The sequence below is a fragment of the Crocodylus porosus genome, unplaced genomic scaffold (assembly GCF_001723895.1).
Source record: "Crocodylus porosus isolate Cpor-Errol unplaced genomic scaffold, CroPor_comp1, whole genome shotgun sequence".
Classification (NCBI taxonomy): Eukaryota; Metazoa; Chordata; order Crocodylia; family Crocodylidae; genus Crocodylus; species Crocodylus porosus.
In genome coordinates, this window is record NW_017728948.1 from 46,642,035 (window position 1) to 46,665,500 (window position 23,466).

A 23,466-nucleotide genomic window follows, 5' to 3' on the forward strand; every position below is an offset into this window, starting at 1 on the left:
TGCAGGAATCCACAGAGCAAGATATCAAGATAGCCCAAGGAATGCAGGAATGCGGATTCCTTATCTCAGAACATTTGAATTAAGCAGTATCAGCACATCTGGTCTTTTTCTGTTTTTCTAGTCAAGTAAGCCAATTACTTCTACACAGTGCTGGCAGAAAGTATACCTGGGATCATTTGCCAACTCAAAATGATCCCACACTACACTACCCACCTGTTTCTGGGTTGAGGGTGGGGATCCTGTCTTATCCCCCTCCTCACCAGGCAGAGACGCAACAACAGGAGGAGCTGAGTCACCTGCCCCACAACCTCTCCCAAAGTGCTTTCTAGAGAAGGAGACCTGCCTCTAGAGGAACTTTGCGAGGTGTGGGGAGCACAAACTCAGATTCCTCCTCCTTCACCAGATTTTCCTTTGCTACGGCCCTCAGCTCCTCTGCTTCTAGATCCAGCTCCTCCTCTGGCACTGGAAGGCTTATGCTGGGACCTGAAATTGTGGTGGAGAATGTCATGCTGCTGCTGGTTAGTGGTGCAGGTGCAGGCACTGCTACCACCTCCTTGCTCCTACTAGCAGCAGAAGACTCATTGCTGCCAGGAAAGAGGGTGCATCTATGTTTGGGGTGGTGGGAACTTGCAGCTCTCCCTCTGCCTCTTATCTCTCCCCTGCCAGCACCTGCCTTTCCAGCATGCTTTAGAATATTTGGTGTTCTGCAAAATGTGTGCGTGCATAATATATGTTGTGCTTTCCTGCACAGTGATGAGACGCTGTCAAGAAAAACACAGATTTCTTTTTGTGGGGGGGGAAGAATCAAGACCGGGGTGGGCAATTATTTTGGGTGGAGGGCTGCTTACTCAGTTTTGGCAGGCTGTCAAGGGCTGCATGGGTAGCCCCACCCCTTGACAGCCTGCCAAAACTGGGTAAGCAGCCCTCCCCCGATCACCATCTTGGGACCAGTGTCCCAATGTCTTAGGACCAATGTCCTAGGACCAGCACCAGTGGGGCCCAAAGCTGGGCACAGGCTGGCAGGGGTCTGTGGAGCTGGGCTGGGCTGTACCAGCAAAGGAGAGGGGGGAGCAGAGCCCCTGCTGGCTGGGACCCCATGCTCCTGCCACCCTGCTCTGGGCCCCACCGGCACTGGCCCCGGGACACAGGTGCAGGCCCCATGCTCCTGCTCACTCCCAGTGCCCTCCAGCCCCATGGTACAGGCAGGGGCAGCGCACAGCCCTGACCCCCTGCTCACCGGCAGGGAAGAATCTGGTGCTGAGTGTGGGGAAAAGTGTCCCTGCCCTGTGGCCGGCGCTCCCTGCTGCAGGTGCTTGCAGCCCATGCGGGGCTGTCTGGAGCAGGCACAGGCAGCCCCACACAGGCTGCAAGTGGCTACAGCACAGGGTGCTGGCTACAGCACAGGGTGCTGGCCACAGAGTGAGTGAAAGGCCACTTTTCCCCATGCTCAGCACCAGCTTGTAACCTGGCCCCACACCCAGCCTGGGCTCCGTGCTGGCTCCAGGTTCGCCCATCGGGGCTGCTTCAGATGATAGCAGCTGCGGCCCTCCCCTGGATCCAGCCTACAGGCCATATTTTACCCACCCCTGATCAAGACAGACTAACAAGAACAAATAAGAGGATTTTGGGGGAAGAATAAGTTGAAAGGATTGGATAAGGATAACAATAGAGATTGTAGGAAAGGATCGGATTCAGCTTACAAGAAGAGAGACTAGATAACAAGCCAGAGCCTTTCAGACGCTGCTGCTCCAGGAGAGAGACAGCTCACAAAAAGCACAGATCACTTCAAACACAACTTTATATGTTGTTTCTACATCCCTCCCCCAGAGCACTGTAATTGGAAGGCAACTCAGGAAGATCACAGTCACTGGCCAGCTATGGATGTCAATATCAGAACAGTCTTTCTCCACCCTCTGTCTTTTCCATATATGGAATATCATCCCATCTCCCTCCCTCTTCTCAGTTTGCTGTTGGCTGTGAGCCTGCCGAATCTCTGAATCTTTCTGAATCGATTTGGAAGCTTCTAACAGGTCTCCCAATTCGGATTCAGAGATTTGACCGCCTAATCGGGCCGAATTCCCTCCTGATCAGATCAGCTACTGAAGCTTTGCACAGCCCTAATAAAGAGCTGCTTTTTATCTGTCATTCTGAACATCTTTTCCCTTCTTGCTGGCCAGCTATTTGCTTCCCATGTTCCTCCCATCCATCTAGCTCTTGTAAGTGCTTTACTTCTCTCCATGATCTCCTTCACCTGTGCATCTGGAACAGACACAAGTTCCTCCGGATTGTATTTCATTGTGTTTGTACAGTGCCTAAAACATAGGAGCAAAAGTCTGATTTGCAGTTTTTAAGCATTACTAAATTTACTAATAGTAGTGTGCTAGGGAAATAAAAATATGGTTATAATATTTGCACAAACTTTGCTGTAGGTTAGGTGCTTAAAAAGCAGATCAGTCAGTACTATATTGTGCCTGTCCTTTAGAAGTTGGTGAAGTGGTAAGCCTAATTTGTTAATAGACTGAGGACTGTATTGTGCTGTGTTTTTCTTACAGGATTGCAAGGTTGTATTTTTGAACAATGAGTGCCTTTTAGATATTTGGAGAGTAAATATTCTTATGAAGAAAAGTGCTTAGTATTAGTCTTGTGTTTTATGTAATAAGTTGTGTGGATCTCTTTTCTAGTTTTGTTTTTCATGGGAGGGGAGGAAGAAAATATGAATATGTTTTAAATCACAGCACTTTAATTATTAATGCAGAGTAAATGGGTTTTTACTATATAACAGTATGTTTGGGGCTAGCAGTGACATCTTGTGCTGGCTGCCACAGGAGTCAAGAGAAATAGGCTTCTGAGTATCTGCTACTGTGTTCCTGATGTACCCATGTGTTATCAAAGTATTTGAGCTGAGACCAAGCCATTTTCACAATATCTTACTAACCGACACCCCTGGTTTCCAGATCTCGCGTTCTGTTTGTTAGGATGGTTTCCAGCGTATACCTATCTGATTCTCCTTATTCTTCAGGTGCAACCCTCTTATAGCCTTTATATTAGTAATGGGTGCTTGTACATGCCATGGGGATTTAATTCAGTTTAGTTCTCTCTAAAATGAAGTGGTGGGTTTTTAAAAACCCACCGGTTCAACTTAGGAAAATTAAACCAAAATAACCCCCTGTGACGTACACAAGGGTGGGGGCCTGATCCTTACCTGCCCCTCCGGTGGTGGGGGAGAGTGGAGGGGGTGAGATGCCAGCAGGCTCAGTGGTCCCTGAGCTGTGTAGGAGCCCGGTGCTTCCCTCTGCAGTGGTGTCCTCCCGGTGGCACCCAGCCTGGGCAGTCCCTGAGGGGGCACTGCAGCCGCAGAGGGATGCACCGGCCCCTTTGCATTCATGGAGAGAAGCACTGGGCCCTCGCACAGCTCGGGCAAGCAGGCAGGCTTCGGGGAGAAAAAAACAAAACAAAAAAAGATCAGGCTCCTCACTGCTTCCCTTCATCCTCCCCAGCTCCTGAGCTGCGTGGGGCCCAGTGGTCCCTCCACAGCTGTGGCGCCCATGCTGGATGCCAGTGGATGGGTGCTGCCTGGTGGACCTTGCCTTTGTAGAGGAAAGCACTGGGGTCCCCTGCAGCCTGAGCTGTGTGATCCAGTGGCAGCTTACCTGCCACGGCTGCTGCAGGAGAGGCAGGTAGGCTCCAGCACCCCTGCACCATACCCACTGCTTTCCCACTGTTTGAGATGCCTGGGAATGGCTGGCTTGCCCCTGGGGCAGAGCAGCAAGGTGGCAGGCGGGTGACTGAGTGTGCTGGTGGTGCACGGGGTGCTGAAAGTCCACCAAGCCCTGACCACTTTGGATTCCAGCGCCCTGTGCACTGTTGCACTTTGTTAGGTAGAAAATAAAAATACCTTGGAGGTGTTTTATCTTGTTGCATTACGAAGTCATTTAAAGCAGAATATGTCACTCAGTACAAACAGCAATGCCATTAAAGCAGTGCAGAAGGCCACTTAAGCCACTTTAAATGCCAATTTTATGGTATGTACAAAGGCCTATTGAGGGTAAAAGATTCCCAGTCTCTCCCTTCCCCTCAATTAAGTAGCTAATCTTCATCAGTTTTTAGGCCCCTGACTCCCTCGAATATCTATAAGAGTTGGCCAAATAAATGAGAATCTGTTTCTTAAGTGTCTTTTGAGATTCTGGGCTGAATGTCTACTGGCTGTATGAAATATTCCTCATTAGTTTGATTTGGAGTCTCTCTAAATACTTGAGGGTTTTTATTTGTCTTTTTGTATATTGAATTTGCAGAGTACCCTAACATCCGTTTTTCTTCCCTGCCTTTTTCTATTTTCTCTTCTTTCTTTTTTTTTTTAAAGTGGATGATGGATTTTCTTTGCTGCATTGTTTTTTGTTTTTATTTCCTCTCCCCACATTGAGCTATTGAGAAAGAAACGTCTTCCTTGCTTTCTGCCTACGTGCTTTTATTATTTTATTGTCTCTTCTGCTGGGCACATAAAGGCAATGATATTGAAATGTCCTATCTGCAGGTGTTGTGGACAACTCCTGATTTTCCTTCAAGCCCTTCCCTTCTCTTTCCCTCCCTCAGTTTGTACCCTTTAAGGTCATGCAATTTCACATTCTTTTGACCAGGGTTGGCATGTTGATGTAGCTGTGGTGGTCCAGGAAATGTACAAGAGGTAAGGGATATTTTTGTGTTGTCTTTTATTGGACCAAGTATTATGGTTGGGAGAGAAGTCAGACATGTCTTCTTTTGACCAATTTTTACTAGGAGGCTCCCTTCTCATCCTTTCTGAATTCTGATCCAGTTACTACAGCTCTCATTTTCCAGGGTTATACTTTGGTTCCAAAGTTAGGAGATTCTATGACGGGCAAGGTTCTTTGGGTAGATGTGATATCTGTTATTCGATCAACTGAGTAGTTTCTATGAGATTCTGTGAGGTGTCTCCATGAAGAGATTCTTCCTTTATTATCCTATTCCTTCCTGTATCTCCCTGTTATTGTGAAAACTTGTATAAGACGAGAGCCTACTGGCAGCCTGTTGGCAGAAACTGTTGGCAGTTGTCTGTACTTTTTCTGCTGCTCTCCCTTCTATTTTTTCTACCCTTTTATTTGCCTTTTCCACTATGTGTGTATTAAATTTTTTACTTCTTGTCTGCTTTCTAAGTTACTGCCTGGCAATGGGCAGAGCTTGGTATTGCCTTGTATTGTCTGTGCATGGTAGTTGTTTAACTCCATTGCCTCTTGCTGCAGATAGGGCTATAAATCTTTCAGCTAAAGAATCCTGTTGTAGGAGGAGAGGTAAGAACTAGACCAAACTGATCTACTAGTAAATTTTTTACCTCCTACCTTCACTAGTCCTGTATCTCTTTGCTCTCTTTTTTTGTTCTATTAAACTCATTTGTTGTTTTAATAAATATTTTGTAGCAGAACCAGACTGGGCAGTGATCCAGAGTACCAGAGATCCTGGAACTGGAAGCAGTTGTTTCCCTTCTAGCTGTGAAATCACCTCAAAGCTCCTAAATCCTAGTAAACCCACATCTATGTGCAGATTTCCTGATAGAATATTTTTCTGTTGAAAGGTACTGACTGGGTCATGGAAAGTGAAACTTCTTGTGGAAATGCTGCCTTTACTAAAACTAATTTTTAACACAAGAATTGGGAAGCCTTTCAGTAGTGTAGAAACATGACATTTTGACCTTAACAGAACATTTCAGTTTACTATTCAAAATGGCCTTTCAGCTTGTTCATGTTACATTACAGAATCCTGCACTGAGGGCTACTTTGTCTCTCTTGCTGTCATCCTACAGGTGCCTTGGGTGTTTTGTGACTATGGCGTGTGAGACGGGTTAGAGTTGTTTGTTCTTCTGGATCTTTTTGGATGAATGATTGCTTGTGGATGCTGAGGGCTAGCTTTGATGGACCAGAAAATTCCTTCCTGTTGTGTGCGCCTAATAAAAAAAAGAAAGAAAAATCCTATGTTGGAATGAAATGTATGGATTTCATCAGCATGAAATATCTTGTAGCATAGGGCCCCTGCATAGGACAAATCAGGTCAGTTGGTGGTTGATGCAGACAAAAAGGCAGAGCTCTTTAATGAGTTCTTTGCTTCAGCATTCCTTAATATTGACCAAGACAATCCTCCTACCTTGAGCATAGACAGATGTCCAAAAAGCACCAGACTGCCAAAGGTTAGTGCTGACTTAGTTAAAGAGCATTTGGAAGGGCTGGATGGGTACAAGTCAGCAAGCTCGGATAACCTCCATCCACAGGTGCTGAAGGAATTGGCCAGTGTCATTGCTGAGCTGCTGGTACAGCTGTTTGAGCTCTCATGGTGCTCTGGCGAGGTCCCTGAGGACTGGAAAAAGGCTAATGTGGTGCCCATTTTTAAGGAAGGGAGAAGGGAGGAGCTGGGTAACTTAGGCCAGTCAGTCTTACCTCTGTCCCTGGGAAAATACTCTATCCCTGGGAAAAAATCATCAAAGAGTGTATTTGTGAAAGCCCAGCAGGGGGAACGGTGCTGAAAGGAAACCAGGATGGTTTCGTCGCAAGTAGACCCTGCCTGACGAACCTTATAGTCTCTTATGACCAGGTCACACACTGCCTTGACAGGAGCGGGGGCTGATGTCATCTACCTGGATTTTAGGAAGGCCTTGGACATAGTTTCACATCCTATTCTCATAGGGAAGCTAACAGGCTGTGGAATGGATGCCTACACAGTCAGGTGGGTGGCTAACTGGCTTAGGGACCCCACCAAGAGAGTGGTGGTTGACGGGTCATTTTCAGCCTGGAAGAAGGTGGGCAGTGGGGTCCCTCAGGGTTCAGTCCTTGGGCTGGTATTATTTAATATCTTCATCAGTGATTTGGATGCGGGTGTGTTGAGCACCCTCTCCAAGTTCGCAGATGATACCAAATTATGGGGCAAAGTTAATGCACCAGAGGGCAGGGAGCAGTTACAGGATGACCTGGACAGATTAGACCAATGGGTGGAACATAATAGGATGTAATTCAACAAAGATAAATGTAAGGTACTCCACCTAGGAAGGAGGAATCACCAGCACACCTACAGGTTGGGGAATGTCCTCCCCAGCAGCTCAGAGACATCTTGGAGTCATAGTTGACTCCAAGATGAACATGGACCATCTGTGTAACGAGGCCATCAACAAAGCCAATTGGACCTTGTCGTGTATTAGCAGATGCATGACCAACAGATTGAGGGAGGTGATGCTTCCCTCTATGTGGCATTGGTCAGGCCGCAGTTGGAGTACTGTGTCCAGTTTTGGGTGCTGCACTTCTAGAGGGACACGGAGGATCTGGAAAGGGTTCAGAGGAGGGCCACCCGCATGATTAATGGTCTCTGTGAAAGACCCTATGAGGAGAGTTTGAGATCTGGATCTCTTCAGCCTATACAAAAGACAACTGAGGGGTGACCTTGTGGCTGCCTATAAATTTATCAGGGGAGGACAGCGGGGAATTGGGGATGCACTGTTTACCAGATCGCCCCAGGGAGTAACTAGGAATAATGGGTGCAAACTAGTGGAGAGTAGATTTAGGTTAGGCATTAGGAAGAATTTTTTTACAATAAGGGTGGTCAGAGTCTGGAATGGGCTTCCAAGAGAGGTGGTCCTATCACCAAACTTGGAGGTCTTGAAGAGGAGGCCTGACAATCACTTGGCTAGGGTTGTTTGACCTCAGTCCTCTTTCCTGCCAGGGGCAGGGGGTCGGACATGATGATCTATTTGGTCCCTTCTGACTCTGTAATCTATGAAATCTATGACCAGCCTGAATTGCAAAATTTCTAGACTTTCATTTTGCAGGGTTTTAATTTTTTAAATTTTATTTCTAGAATAGAATAGATTTCCAAATTACAGTAATTTGCCACTATGAAAAAACCTTCACACCTAGTAGTGCTTACTGGGAAGTAATGGCCAATCATTTAGAAGGTGGTTGGGTGTTATACTTGACACAGCATCCTGACATTATGTAGGTGTCTGTTGTGCATTGCCCACCACCTTGTGATTTACCGTACATATATAACCTCAGGCCTGCCAATACATTTGTCAAAAGCATGTTCCATGAAGTTGCTGGTCTTACTGGCAGTATTGTAAAGACAAGGTGAATATTTTGTTTTGCACTTGTGAAAAGTAAAAGGGCTGAGGTGGGCCAAATTCAAGCTGCTGGCCTTTGCATCCAATCAGAAATTACTATGGCGAGAGCCTGCCTGCTGTGAATATTTGATTCACATGGGTGTACAATATCTTGTGAGTTAGCACCGCTGCTGTTTGACTCTATAGTGACTTTACAGGGTGCGTATTCTAAAGAACTATGCATTTCCATTTCCTGCAGGAACAGGGATTTTGTAATTCATCTGGTCACACTGTGTGTGGGAAAATTTTATCATAACAGAGCACATTAAGTGGAGAGGCTGTTTTTGCCTCATGAAAGTGAAATATGACTGTTGAATTTCACTTGTTAAAGCTTGTGATGTTTCATATACAGGTTGAACCTTTCCAGTCTGAACTAAGCATCAGTCTAGCACAACTTTTACACCAGCAAGTTGAATGTGTAATCTTTATAAGCAATATAGGTTTACTAACAGCAAGCCCAATGACTTCTGTCAGGCATGCGTTGGATTTGTTGCTTCTTACTTGCAGTGCATCATATATCTGTATCCTGTGTTTGTCGCTGTTCTGAAATATTTGTCTTCAATGAGCTGCCAGTTTTTATAACTTGTGTAGGTTTATAAATAGTAAGTATCTGCTTAGTTTAACATCCAGTGAGTTGGCAAATGAAGAAAGCTTAACCCTTAACTTTACTTTTCCTCTTTATTTCAGGAGACAAATGACAAGAGGATGTTGTCTTGATTGAAATGATTCTATTTTGTCTCATAAATAGAAAACAAAAGTAACTAGCAGGATTTAAATACTGTTGTTTTATAGGCGCATATAGCCTGATCAAACGATTGTTTTTTAACCTATGCTAATACCCCATTTGTGACTTTACCTTCCTGTGAATGATGATCAGTTAGTCAATCTCCTCCAAATGCACTAAATTAATTGTACGTTGCTGTTCATATTGAAACTGTTAAAAATACATTTTCTAATTCTCCTACGTATGTTTGCAACATTTTACTTAGCTTCTAGATATTTTTATACTTAAGATGATTTAAAAAAGAAAATGCATCTTTCCCCATTTTAGTACCCATCTGTGTTAAACCTACAGGTGTTTGTGACTTAAAAAGAGTATGCATTTAACATCTTCATTTGATGTTTTAAAAATAGTTATATTTTAAGCTGCACTTTGGAGCACCTCTAGTTATATAGGGAAGCAATATCTCTCTCAGAAGGTGAAGAAATCAAATGACTTGGTCATTAAAATTTCTTACAATTCAGAGATAAAACCTTCATTTCTTGACTCTTTTCTTTCATGTTCTTCAGCAGATTCAATTTAAGAAAACCAATAGCTATAACATTGAGTAGAGCTGAGCCAAATCAGGAAAGAGGTCCATACAGTTGGAAATGCTACGAAGCAGGATATACATTTAGATACTGTTTAAAGGCAAATGTTACTTGTATGGGGGGCAGCCACTACAATGACATACACAAAACAAGCTGTAGAACTGATGGTGGATCTTTGTGATGTTGAAACTTAACCATTAATAAGCGAACTGAGAAACCTATTCACAGCGGCCACCAAACAGCCATTGTTGGTCATTGGTGGCATAGGTTGGACTGGAATGTCTCACCTTCAGGTGAGGGCACTGTTCAAAATCCCCAAAGGTATCTCACCCTTTCATTGTTTCCCATTAAGTTAGTATATCTGTTCTATATACAGCTACTCCTTGCTTAATGTCCTAGTTACATTCTTGAAAAATGCAACTTTAAGCGAAAGGATGTTAAATGAATCCAATTACGTCACAATACTTACCTACTAACAGGTGACGGCCAGACAACGTTATAACTGAACATTGCACAACTTTAAACAAGATTGTTCTTTAATAGATCAGTGACGTAATAACAAGACAATGTTAACCAGAACAACATTAAGTGAGGAGTATCTGTATTGTTGTAAAAGTTTGATTTTTTTTTTTTTAAATGCTGTTACATTTTTATTATATTTGAACACTGTGCCACCCACCACTTGGAAATGCACAATACTGTTTAAAAGGCAAGACACAGTATTATTCACATTTGAGTTAGAAGTACTGTGGAAAAACTAATGGAAATTACAAAACAGATTGGAATTTTACAAGCATCTTTTCATGCCACGAATGTCTCTCAGAGTCAGACTCTTTCCTGCAAGTGCTGATCCTTCTACCCCTGGCTGCCCTGGGAGGTATTAGTTGTGGAGGGAAACCTGGACCTCTCTAAATTTTGGAGCCCAGATTTTGTAATGTAGTTGGTAAAACCAGCTTCATGTTTACCCATGTTGGCATCCTAAATATCCAGCCAATTAACTTGTTGATCACTGTACTCTGGAAAAAAATAAAAATGTTTTTGTGCTTAGTTGTAGATTTTCCCCAGGAATGTAAGCACAGGTGCAACCAAATATGACAGTTTTGAGAACTCTAATATATAATTGCTTCCCCTCACAGAGCAGTAGATGAGGAGGGCTTTAGGGCAAGGTGAAAAGTTGTCTCCTCTTCTGTCTCCCCATACATTTTTGCCGTTCTTCCCCTTTAGCTTATTTTTGAAATTCAAGATGCTTCTCTAATGATTGGGCACACCTTATGGCCTCACTATTTCCCTCCAGCTAGTCGGGTGACAAGTCATCTTAATGTACAGAAGAGATGAGGGTTTAGATTAAGTAATTCTTTCAGTCTTTAACCCCATATCCAACCTTCAGTCACCCACTCAAACCCCTTTGGATTTTCCTGATGTTCTGCTACAGCTGCTCCTTTGTCTACAATGACTTTAGAGGTGTATTTCTGGCTTAGTTTAATCAGTACTAATCCATGTATGCTCACTTTCATTTTGGTTGGAAAAGGTTTGTATGTATTGATTTAAGATAAAATAAAACGAGCCTCTCAAGTCTCCATAAGAGTGTATATCCCTGAATGAACACTGGTTTAATTAGATTGGTGCAGTTTTTACTTAACTACCAATGATTTGCATCCCTGTGATAGTGTCCTTGATCTCTCCTGTTCTCCTCCTGGGGCACATTGTTCTTTATGAGGATCAACTCTTTAGTACAAAAAGGTCCTAAGTTTGTCATGAAAAAGTCCAGTGCTCTGTGGTTTATGCCTAAGAATGTCTAGAAAGAGTGTTCTTGTGGACACTTTTGGACTTGTTATTTATTACATGGAGATCTAAGGTTTCAGAGTAATGGACTCAGTGAGCTGGGTGGTCCCTTCCAATCCTATGGTGTCTTTCCTTGTTTGTTGCAGCTTTATACCTTGACACCTCTGAAGAAGAAGGGCTTAGCTCTCTCCTCCTAATCTTTGTTTACCTGAGGAAGGAGGAAAGGGCTAATTATACTAACAAGGAGCAGTTAACAATATACAAATCATACAAGCATGCTGTAAATCAATATCATACACAAAATAGTGATTTACTGTTACATACCGTCTCTTCTTGGTTGCTTCAAGACCGAACATTAGACAGGTACTATGCAATGTGCTAAAGGGTTGCAAGCAGTTGACATAACCTATTTGGAAATTAACAGCAGTTTTGTGTGTGGACATATATTGCTGTTTGATTCCTGCAAAAGAGAACTACTTGAACTATTTTTTGTTACAGATTTTTCTTTTTAAATGAAGTATGCAGGTTTTTTCCCCTCTGGAAATGTCAAAGAGAGATTTTTATAATGCTTTTATAATGCCTAGACTTGGTGGGTTAAGCCACTGGGAATTATCCATTCATTTAGGTCAGCCAGAGTGCCAGGGGTTGATTCATTGAGAGAATTTCCTGTGTTAAAGAAGAGTTGAATTTTGTTTGTCTAATTTCAGGACAATATCATCTTATTCTTAAGAGGCTGCAAGGAGCTGGGTCTTAAAGAATCTCAACTTTTTGATCCAGGAGATCTTCAAGATGCATCAAATAGAGTAACAGTCAAGTAAGTATAACAGCAGTTTGTATTTAAAGCTTTAGAGTGTCTATACACATGTTGGATTGCATTCTAATTAGAACGCATCAGAGCGGACTCGATTTATTGAGTCTGTTCCTCATTCTAATTAGAATGCTTCCGCGTGGCCTCATCATCATATGTGTAAGACCCTGCAGGTGATGTGTTTTAATTAGAGTGGCTCTCTGGGAATGGCTTTAATTGAAACACCCCTCCCTACCTGCCCCGAGCACATATATAGGCAGTCTTAATGCCATGGTTATATGCAGTTTAATTGTAGGCATTACAAAATGAACTAAAAGGTATATGAATATCAGCATCTACATAAAGCTAACATAGGAACTAAGCTTGCAGAATGCATGGTGTTGTCAAGATTAGACCATCTTGTTCAAAACTAGCTGCTTCCTCTGAGAGGGAATTTTTTCTTTATTGTCTGTCAGATTGAACAGAATGCTTTAAAATCCCATTTTACTTTAGACAAAAATAAACTAACTGTTAACAAACAATCTAGAATGATAACATTTTCTTGTCTGTTTAATTAGTGAGCTGTGTGGGCTGAAAAAAGGCCTTGCCATTTCAATTAAACTGTTTTCAAGATGTTTTATGAGACACTGATCAGTAATTTTGAACAACTGATAGAAGCCTCCACAGTCTCTGCAGAAAAAGGTGTAGACAGTTCATTTTCTGATGAGAACAATATATTGTAGAATAATCTTACCAAGCTTTTCATTTGGGCATGAGACTTCTTGTGTAAACTATGAGAATGAAAAGTAATACTCAGCCAGAGCAATACATTACAACATGAAAGATTTTCCTGAAGCATGTAATGTGGCACACAGATGCTAAGAACTTTGGCAGGCAAAGCTATTCTGCTGAATTGTTAAGAAAATCATTTACATTTGATCAACGGTGGTAATTTTATGGCCACTGTTTATTATAAAGTGCATCTAATCCTTGGCTATCAGTGTTTATCCACAAAATCTCTGTGAAATTAGAAAATATTAATCCCATATTACAGATGGAGAACTGAGGCATAGAGTGAGTGAGTGACTTGTTCAAGCTCTCCCCACACAATCTGAGACAGCACAAATTTTAGCCTGGGTTATTCAAATCCCAGGATGCTTCCCTAACAATTGAGCAGTTGTTCCTTTCAAAGATCATCCCATCAAGACAGACTAGGGCAATGAGAGCACTAAAAACAAACAAGAATTTCCTGTCATTTACAGCAGAGGAGATCAAGGTTTCTGGTTTTTCCATTTTCATGAAATTGGTGTTTTGCCCACAGCTGTCTAGAGCACTCTTTGATGCCTGGGGACTGATCAGATGCGATATTCAAAACGTATTGCTTTATAGACAAAGAAATGCTGTTGAGTTGAGTGAAGGGCTTTGCTTTGCTTCACTTAACTGCAAAGGTTATTTTAACTAAATCTTATTCAGATGTATCCATGTTAGCACAATAGTTTCCATAGTTTTCTAAATTTCAGGAGTTCTCCATTTCTACCTCCTTTTTACAGTAGAAGCTAGTAGGCTTGAGAGCACCCAAGTGCTATCCAGACAAATTCAGGTTTTCAAAATTAAAACTAGAGGTTGGAGTGGCACAGGCCATGGCTCTGTGGGAGCCCACCACAGAGGGCAGTGAGGGACTTGAGGTGGGGACTGCCTATGTATGCAGTGCTGGGGAGAAGATCTGCCCATGTGCACAGTGCAGTGGGGTAGGTATGACCCAGAGGTGCTTGCTGATGTGGCCTGTGCAACATGCAGCCCCCAGCTGCTTCAAAGTTAGACAGCCCTGAGTTAAACCAAAAGGATGCAACTGTGGAGACCAGGGAAAACCCACACTTAAGCACAATGGTAGATTGATTTGGCATGGCTCACTCATGACACCCTTCAAGCAAGGCAGCTGTAGAAATCAACCAATATCCCTGCACTCTCCAAGTTAATGGTGGGCAACTGAGCTAGATATGGAAGCCAAATTCATTACTCTTTCAATGAAAAATGTCCATAGCTGTCTTCTGTAAACTAGACGTCAAAACAAGGAACATGCCTCTGTCTGCTGTGAGTTTCAGTGATTATTATAGCAATAATTATAGCAATGATGGCGAGAATTCAATGTTACAAAAATAAACCTATGGCATCACTACACATAACTAAGATAAAAGTGTATTTTTAGTTTTTAGGTATCTTTCTTATGTGTTCTAAGCGAAGTATGCCCTATTTAGTCCAATTTTTAGATTATCCAGCTACAAAATACATGATCTAATGCTTTAAAGATTTTCACAGTTGATTACTTATACTTTCTTTTCCAGTGCATTTTTAGTATGAAAAAATATGAACACCATTTAGCTTTCTTAGCATATATATGCCACAAGTTTTGGGATCAAGAAAAATTATTTGAATGTTTTTCATTTTCTGGGCTTTCAATATTCCCATAAGTGTAAGACCTTTTCGATTTGTTTTTTCTCCAGAGAGAAAATGTACTCAGTTGACTTAATAGAGTATTTAATGGAGTTAGTGCTTATTACCAACCTGGGGACAGTCTCCGCTTAATGCATGCCACTTTTATTTGTTTGTACAACATTCAAACAAGATCCATTTCTCTAGGTTCTATTCTACAAAAGTTTCTTTCTCCAGCATAAATTAAAGCTGAGGTATAGTTTGTGTTTGTACAACCAACTTCATACTTTACAATTCCTAACTTAAACCTTCCAGCCGTGTTGAGGAAATCTAGCCCAGGAGTATATTGGCTTAGTGTGAAAACTGCTCTCCTCTTTGCACATTCTAAATACATTTTCTGCTTTAGGAATTTACATCTTACAATAGAGGAGAAGTAGAGAAGACTGTTTTTGCAGGGTCTTCTTACTGTTTCATCTCTCTCTCTCTCTCTTTTTCTGCATGTTCACTTTCCTATTGAGACTTGCTGTATTTAAATCTGGAGCTGAATTCTTCCTTGACCTTTGCGTATGTAGTTCCTTCCTATGTATTTCATACTACAGGGCAGAAATTAATCCTTGAATTATTATAGAGTAGATTTCAGGACTTAGGCCTCCTTTTCCCCAAATCAGCAGCTCTGTATAAATGAAATACTCTTGGCAGTGGCTTACATTACTGAGGGACTGCTGCAAACCTATTTTTCTTTTACAGGGAAAGCATTCTAATTTAGTAATTGTGGTCATGGTGGCAAAATAATCCAGCATTATCAACTAATAAATAAGTGCACCACATCATCTTAGTTTTCCTGTTTCCAACCAGAAGCATCCTGTAGGCCTATGCTGAGGAAACACGTGATCTGCTGCATATATGCTCTTGGAAAGTGTCTGCTTTCTGATTTTCCACCCTCCCCCCCCTTTTTTTTCTTTCTTATTGCATGCAGGAATATTGACTATAGCAGGAAACTGAAAAATGTAAGTAAATAATTTGCATTACTTTCCTCTCAGGATAAACCTGAGTTTATATTAAATGAAAATTTAGACTGTAAAAGTTAAAATGCTGGGTTTTCTGTAAAGTTCTACGCTATCTAATTTACAAAATCTAGGCAACATCTTTGCAAAAACAAATAGAACTGCTTTGTTTCTAATTACAATAAGAACATAAACTTCTGTCTGTCCAGTTTTAACTAGCCACTCTGGCTGACATGCATCAAAAACTACACTGTTTTGACCTTAGCATAAAATGGACAAAAGTAAAGCTATACAAAGTATTTCAAGAATATATGCATATAAGCCAGACTGTGTTCTTTGTATGTAGCTATAAATTGCTGAGCACTAATTTCCCATTAGACTTCCTAGCTTTCTCATTGAATTTCCAAAGAACATGCACTTTTAAAGGCAGAGTGGGCAGTTCTGTTTAATCTTGATTTCTTGCTGATTTAAATTGGTGGCAGTAGTAATAATTCTGTAATTGCAGAATAAAGAAGAAATGCCTGAACTTTGTTAATCCTAGAGTTAGTTATTTCTAAAGCCAAACAAACCTTCTGGCTCTTCTGTCAGCTGTTAACTACTGCAAATTCAATTTGTCTTTGGCTGACATCCCTCGCTAGAGACTGTAAGGAAATGCCAAGACTGTCTCCTAATAATTTTTCAAGCCAGTAATCATGGCTACAGGTAAATATGCACAATTATTTTATATTATTTCTCTGGTCATCAGCAGAGAAGTAGCTTCCTCTTCAAGCATATTAAGATACAATATCTCAGTTCAGTGACATTTTGGGTGTCTGTTTTGAGGAAATTAGCTAAAAGTTTTTTGTATAAATGTGTTGTTTTTACAAGCAAGACAGCTTTGTTTTGGGAAGCATCTTTCTTTGTAATGAAGAAATTTCCAATGCATCTTCCTATGTTGTAGGTCAAAATTGCCTATTAATGTGACACTGGAAAGATATTTTTCATCCCCAGATGAAGAAGCGGGGAGGAGATAATCCTGGCATATAAACAAAAATAGCATAAACTTCCTTGCAACATTGGGCAGGAAAACGAACTGGACAGCCCTCCTGGCTGCTAACACCATTTTGTCTGCAAGTGTTTTCATTTAACTTGTTAACAAGAGTGATTTTTCCATGACTTGGTTATGTACTGAGAAATGCTGGGCTGGAAAACTTTGTCTGGACTCTTCCTTTTTTTTTTTTTCTTTTTTTTCTTGTCAGGAAAAAAATCTGGTTTAAAAAAATCAAAGTTTTCATGTGATTTTACCTATTTAGATGACATTTCCACCATTCTTTTTCTAAGTAAAGAAAAAAATTAGGGGGAAATTCCACTTTGAATTTTTTTATTTTGCATTATTTTATAACACGCATTATTTCATGCTTGTGATGCAGTACTGCTATACTAACATAGTATTGTGACAATACATTTGAAATCTAATACTTAATATTATTTAACTTACTGTTTCAAATTCATTATTCATTAGTACTGATTAAAACAAGGGGAGGAGGCAATGACGGAGTATCCCAGGGGTCTGTCCTGGGTCTGCTACTGTATTTTGTCTTCATTAATGATCCAGACTAGAAGATAGGATTAAGTGTATACTTTAACAAATTTGCAGGTGGTATCAAGGTGGGTGGAGTTGCAGATGTTTTGAAGAATAGGATTAGGAATGACCTGGATCAATGGGAGAGATGGTCTGAAATTAATCAAATGAAATTGAAGGACAGGTGCAAAGTCCTTGACTTTAAGATAGACCAGTTGCATTTACAGACAGGGGAACAGCTGGCAAGGTTGAAGTACTGCAGAAAAGGACCTGGGGGTGAGAGTGGACCATAAACTTAATATAAGTAAATAGTGTGTTCTTTTTGGCAAGAAGTCAATAGTAAGCTGAATGGTATGAGCTGGTACATTGCTTACAAGTCAAGGGAAGTGATTCTTTCACTCTCAGCACTAGTGAAATGTTACCTAGAGTAGTGTATCCACATTTGGGCACCATTCTTTAGGAGCATGGATGCTCAACCACCAGGCTATGTGCCAGATCTGACCTGCAGCACTATGTTATCCAGCTTGTGGGACTCCCCATGGGCCTGGAAATTTGGCTGCATGTTCTTCTGCTAAATTTCCAAACCCACAAGGAGCCTCAGGTCCTATACTTGACTCTAGTGCATAAGGCCAAGTGGGGATGGTACAGGGCCCCAGGGCACAATCCCAGTGTGGGGAGCTGGAAGACGGGTGGTGCTGGACCTACAGGACCCAATCCCAGCATGTGGTGGGGGGGAACTAGGCACCAGGCCCCTGGGATCCAATCCCAGTGCATAGGAAGAGGGAATGGGTAGTGCTGGGCCCCCAGGACCCAATATCAGCACAGGGCAGGGAGCAGGCAGTGTGAAGCCCCAACGCCCAATCCATCCCGGAGACAGGCCCTATGACACTTACCTGACCTGTGGGGCCAAAAGGTTGAGTGTCACTGTTTGAGGGATGTGGACAAATTGGAAAGAATCAAGTGGAGAACAAAAACCATTTTGGGCAAGGTGACTTGTGAGAGAAGGTTGGACTGGAAACTGGGGCTATTTAGTCTGGTGAAATGAAGGAGGGATTTGATAAGTCTTCGTATACCTAATGGGTAGTTATGCAGAGAATCATGATAAACAACTTTGTGGGCTGCAGGCAACTGGACAAGTTGCCTGCAGTTTTCATTGCTTAAAATGAGCAAAGAAAATTTAAGTTGGTTATTGGGGAAAAACTCATTGTGAGGTGATTAAGCATTAGAACAGGTTGCCCGGGAGGTTGTGGAATTCCCAGCACTGGAAGTTTTTAAGAACAGGTTAGACTAGTGATTGTCAACCTTTTTAGACTCAAAGCATCCCTTGTTAGATTCAAGGCACCCCTTAGGCTTCACTTTCTTTTTAACTATGGAAAAGAATGAAGCAGTTATTTTGTTGGAAAGAAACTCAGAAAGAGAACACTTTTAACTATGGAATCCTATTTGAAATCTCTGCATTTATCTTATGAAACATGTATGGGTGTTTGCACTCCTAACAGTACTAATGTTGTGCTTCAATCTTAGCAGCCTAGGCACTCCCCAGTTCCAGGGTTCACTGAGCTAGACAAATGCTGGGATGGTTTAGTTAAGGATGATGAAGCAGAAGGTTGGACTATATGACCTCCTGAGGCCCCTTCCAGCCTCACTTTCCTGTGATTCTACTAAACTAATCTTTTGTGAATCAAGCTGTCATGTGTGTTGGAATTAAACAAATGAAAATGTCATGGGGAAAAAATGTAAAAATAATAGCAACTTGCATTATTAGAAAGTGGTTCTTTTAGAGCTCTCTTCACTTAGCACATTTGAGAGTGCTGCAGTTTTTTACCAGTGAAATTTATGCCTGCTACCTTTTTCCAGCCAGGTATTACATGATACTCAATTTTTATACATTTTTCATTAAGCTGTAATCTGTTGCACCAAATTCTCTAGTATTATTTTACCTTTGATAAATGCCTCATATTTACTTTTAATTATTGACAGATCTGTCCTTATGTAAAACTTGGAACTCAGATCTCTAATAGATCCTCAACCCTGCCAGTTATTCTGTGTAATTTGGAATTAATTAGAGATACTTAGGAAAAGTAAATTAAGGAAAGTAATTGGGTACATGGCTTCAATTAAAGCTTATTAACTTCTGCAGGTATTAGTCACCATTTATTGGCTGGGGAAAGCAGCAAACAGTTGCACTTCGTATAATGGAGCAGCACTGAACCTGAGGGAATTTGAAGGATTGCTGGCACAGATGAGAAAGGTAATTCTTGTTCATTTTGGGGAATGCACATTAGCTTTTCATTGGTTAAAGATTCATGTCACAAAAATTCTGTTTAGTGTCCATTATTGTGGAAGTAGAGTAGGAATGGTGGGCTATCGAATGAGTTCCTAAGTAACGTTTTAGAAGTACTAAAACGTTGATACATATTGGCAGGTGATTTTTACTGGTAGGATTAAAAGTGCAGCAGCTGCCAACAAAGGACTTGGAAAATTATACCTTAATTTTCATATTTTTTTTAGACTCTTATGTCTCAGTTTTAAAATGTCAGCCATCCTCAGTTTTCAGAGTTTGTGGTGCTCTGAATTGCCCTAATATATAGAGCAGACCCTTGACTAGTCATAGGAACAGGAAGAGTCAGGTGGATGAGCAGTTTGCTCTTGACCAGGAATTTGTTGTGTATAGCAAGCTGAATTTGCCATTCATGGGAAATTAAGTTGTCCATTACCAGTTGAATGGAGAAAGATGGATGGAAGAAGATGGGAAATTGTATGCAACTTACTTTAAAAGAATGTGCCAGTTTATTGCAAGTAGTAACTAAAGTTAGCAGTACAGAGTTGCCTAGCCCAGGAAGATCAGCTTAAAGAGAAGATGTCTGAACATAAAGCTTTATGGATAGCTCTTTCCTTATCCTGTTTTCAGCTTCATTACAATGTTCAAAGCAAAGTATATACTTTTTCAGTAGGCAGATAAAGCCACAGAGGCTTGGGGAGGGAATGAGTACTTGCTTCACAGGCAAGAGAACTTTGATAATCTGCATTTGCCAGATTCTAAATACTTGCTGAAAATGGTTTGGGGGATTGGTTTGCAGACCCTTCAGGTCTTGCTGCTAGCATGAGGCCAGTGCAGATAATGATCGCTCTTCCTACAAGTCAGCTGTGTCATGCTGGCTAGCACAAAGCAATCCCCTGAAACAAGGCTTAGGACATTTACCCTGAGCTGCAGTGAATATTGGTATACCTTCCTGGACATTTTTTTCATCCATTACCTCAAAAAAAAAAAAAGAAAAAGAAAAAAGAAAAAAAGAAGACTCTTGTTCTGTCTGGCTTACAAGGTATGTGGTAGTCTATCTCATTCCAGTTGGCAGCTCGTAAGCATGAACAGTTAGTCATTGCTCTTGCCTCATTGCTCCCTGTTGTTGTTTGTCTTGCTGGCAGATCCAGGAAATTATACCCCTGTATTATACCCCTGAAGAGTAGGAATGCACTTGGCCAACATGCAGTAGTTCCTACTTTCCTGTACTTTCTAGTGGGAGGACAAAGCTTTAGGATAAGCTGATTCTCTTCCTCCTTGAGTCATCTTCTTTAGGCGAGCCTACTGGCTGTGTGAACCTAGCCAGAGGAATAAGTTAAGAGAAAAAAATTGTCTATTTATTTTGGGGGGAGAAATACAAGAAAAAGTGGGGCTGGGAAGCATGCACAGGAGGGTGGGTAGAATAAGCCAAGGGAAGTCAGCCATAAAGCAATAGCTGCATTGTGTACATGTAAATTACATAAATGGAATAGATTAAATTTAAGATGTCTTCAGCTACCTTACTGAGAGTGCTTATCCATTGTCCTGAATTTTATCCATCCTTCTAAAATCCTGAGCATTTTCTAAGAATAATGTTTTTATTACATCAGCCTTTCAAAGAGTTGTTTTCTTCCTTTCTTCCTTTCTCCTCTTCCCCTCCACCTTGGCTCACCCACAAAAAAAGTGTCAGATATAAGCACCAGGTATATTAAGTCCTATACTCCTTTACTGTGCATAAAAATGCCAAGGCTTCAGATTATTATTTTATGATCTTGTGGAGATAAAGTTTGGAGACAGAGGAAGGTAGAGAACCAGCACCATCACTCTGTCATACCCAATGCTGGATCCTTTCCTTGAAAGGACGTGAAATCTCAAACTGTTTCTAAATCACTCGTGGCTCACTCTCTAGGGGAGGGAGAATGTCCTCTGAACTCTGCGTAGGAGGGCTTACGGTAATTGAAGCATCTGGCTTTACAGAAAATAATCCTGAAGAAGTTTTGAAATATTTTCTATGAAAAAATTCTCGTTTTTCTCTGATATATTTTCTCTGTGCTGCATACCTGACAATGGGGTGAGCAGCGAAGATTTATTAACCTTCATTTGAAATGTCCTGCATGAATCACTCATGAACCATGTGACAAACTGAACCTCATTATTATTTACCTGTATGTTTGTGGTAGTGATGCAGATGTATTCAGTAGTGTGGAGAGACAGGAGGGAAAATGTAGTCCTGATCTGAAGGATTTGCCCTCTGAAAGACCCAAGAGTAACAAACCAACCCCCAGATGGAGAGGAAGTAGGCTAACACACAAAAGCAGAATAGTCAAAGTATGGTTTGGTACGTGTCATTTGTGTTTCATGACACAGTTTATTCATACTTGTATTTATCATGTATAATCTACGGTCTGCTCCTCCTCTGGTAAGCTGTGTCTAATTGTCTAGCTTTCTGTGGTCAGAAGAAGGGGCACTGAGGGAAATTTAGAAGAGGAGAAGGTAACATATGGATTGGCTCAAGGAAAAATGCCTCTCTTGTGAAGGAGGCAGTTTGGACTAAAGTCCAGAAACATTTGTGGAATGAGAAGATAAAAGTGTAGAGTGGCTAGTATCATTAGCCGAGCTCAGAAGAGGGGGTTAGAATTCTGTAGGTAGAAGACAAGCAACAAGCTTGAATGTTGTGCACTGGAAAAGCAGAAACTACAGCCAAGATGAGGTATCCCCTCATAGCTGACTGTATGGAAGGTGGTATTGCAAAAGTCACTGGCCATCCCAGATTCCCCTCTGATCCATATAGATTCTTCTTTGAGTTACTTTAAAAGATATTTATTGTAAGTTAAAACATTTTAATTATACTTTGGAGTATTCTGGTGCATTGACAGTGGCTCGTTGCTTAGATGACAACTTATAAACAATAAATCACATTCTCTGCCAGTCTGTTTCCACTAAATTTTAATAGCACTGACAACAAGTGAGGGTTCAGGATGAGTAATTACCACCATTACACCCAGTTATGGTAAGTTTTTTTGCATAATCAAATGCATGCTGTCCTCAGTCCCTTACTGAGTGAACTACCCTGTCTTATTTTTAAGACATTCAGGTGTTGTTTTTGATATTTTACCCATGTTATTATAAACTCTTCTGCTCTTTTAAACTGAAGTCTAAATGATTAATTCATAATTTGCTGAATATATTCAGCAGTTTGAAAAAATATGTAGAATGTCTTGCAAATGTATTTAAAGTATGGTAATTGTTATATACTTCTACTACCACATAGTTATGCAGTGATTTTTACCAGATGGGCCTGCTAGACCAGTGCATTGTGGTAGTTTATAAGATTATCTCTTCAAAAAGTATTGCAATACAGCTGTAAATAATAAACTTAGAGTGGGTGCAATGGAATAGATAACACACATGTTCAGAATTAGAAAAAATATCTATCAGACAAATCTATTGGGTGAATGAGATGCCAAGGGGAAAGCTAAACAGGACATGTTTACATATGAATTACAAGAATGTGTCTTGTCAGTCTTGCTTATTCCTTTGCCCACTTAATTCCTGGTGAGTTACAGATAAAAAAATAAACTGAATTAATGTTAATGGACTAATGAAAATGGGGGGAGGGTTCCAAAAATTCACACTTAAGTTGTTTTAAAGTTGTTTCAAACTTTAAAACATTGTGAATGAACAATGGCTTTTTCAGTTTGTACTTTAGGACAGTGCATCTGATTTCGATCCTCGCTGCAGTTTCAGCGTTTCCATGACATTCAAACACATTACTTTAAAATGGAAATGTGCTGGAGGATTGAATGTAGCTGCTTGGTATGTAGAGATGAGGAGCTGTAAAACATTTGGATTTAGGAAAAGATTTTGGATCATTTTGGAAAAAACAGACAAAAGGATTTGAACAGGGTTGTTCAGTTCTTTCATTTGTATAATTGATACAGCAAAGCTTGACTTTTCTTAAAGTTTGTATGATGGTTCTTGGTGGCATTTTTGTTTGTGTATGTTGTTAATAGGCAGGAATGAGAGAGAAAAAAAATGTAGGTTTAAATTGCTGCTTGTTAAATTAAAGTTTGGCTTTAATTTTTTTAAAATGGTTTAACCCAAGTGTTACTCTGGTGCTGTATCTATTTTATTCACATTATGGTGGCTTAGCTTGGCCTT

The 23,466-nt window shown here is 40.9% G+C and overlaps 1 protein-coding gene across 1 annotated transcript in view; it reads left to right on the forward strand.

The window, feature by feature from the left end:
- LIMCH1 (LIM and calponin homology domains 1) overlaps positions 1-23,466 on the forward strand; it is a 279,812-nt gene that overhangs the window by 163,830 nt on the left and 92,516 nt on the right. The window contains exons 4-6 of the mRNA XM_019552844.1: positions 11,950-12,056; positions 15,436-15,466; positions 19,165-19,275. Of these exons, the coding sequence (XP_019408389.1) occupies positions 11,950-12,056; positions 15,436-15,466; positions 19,165-19,275 (249 nt within the window). The remainder of the gene's footprint in view (positions 1-11,949; positions 12,057-15,435; positions 15,467-19,164; positions 19,276-23,466) is intronic.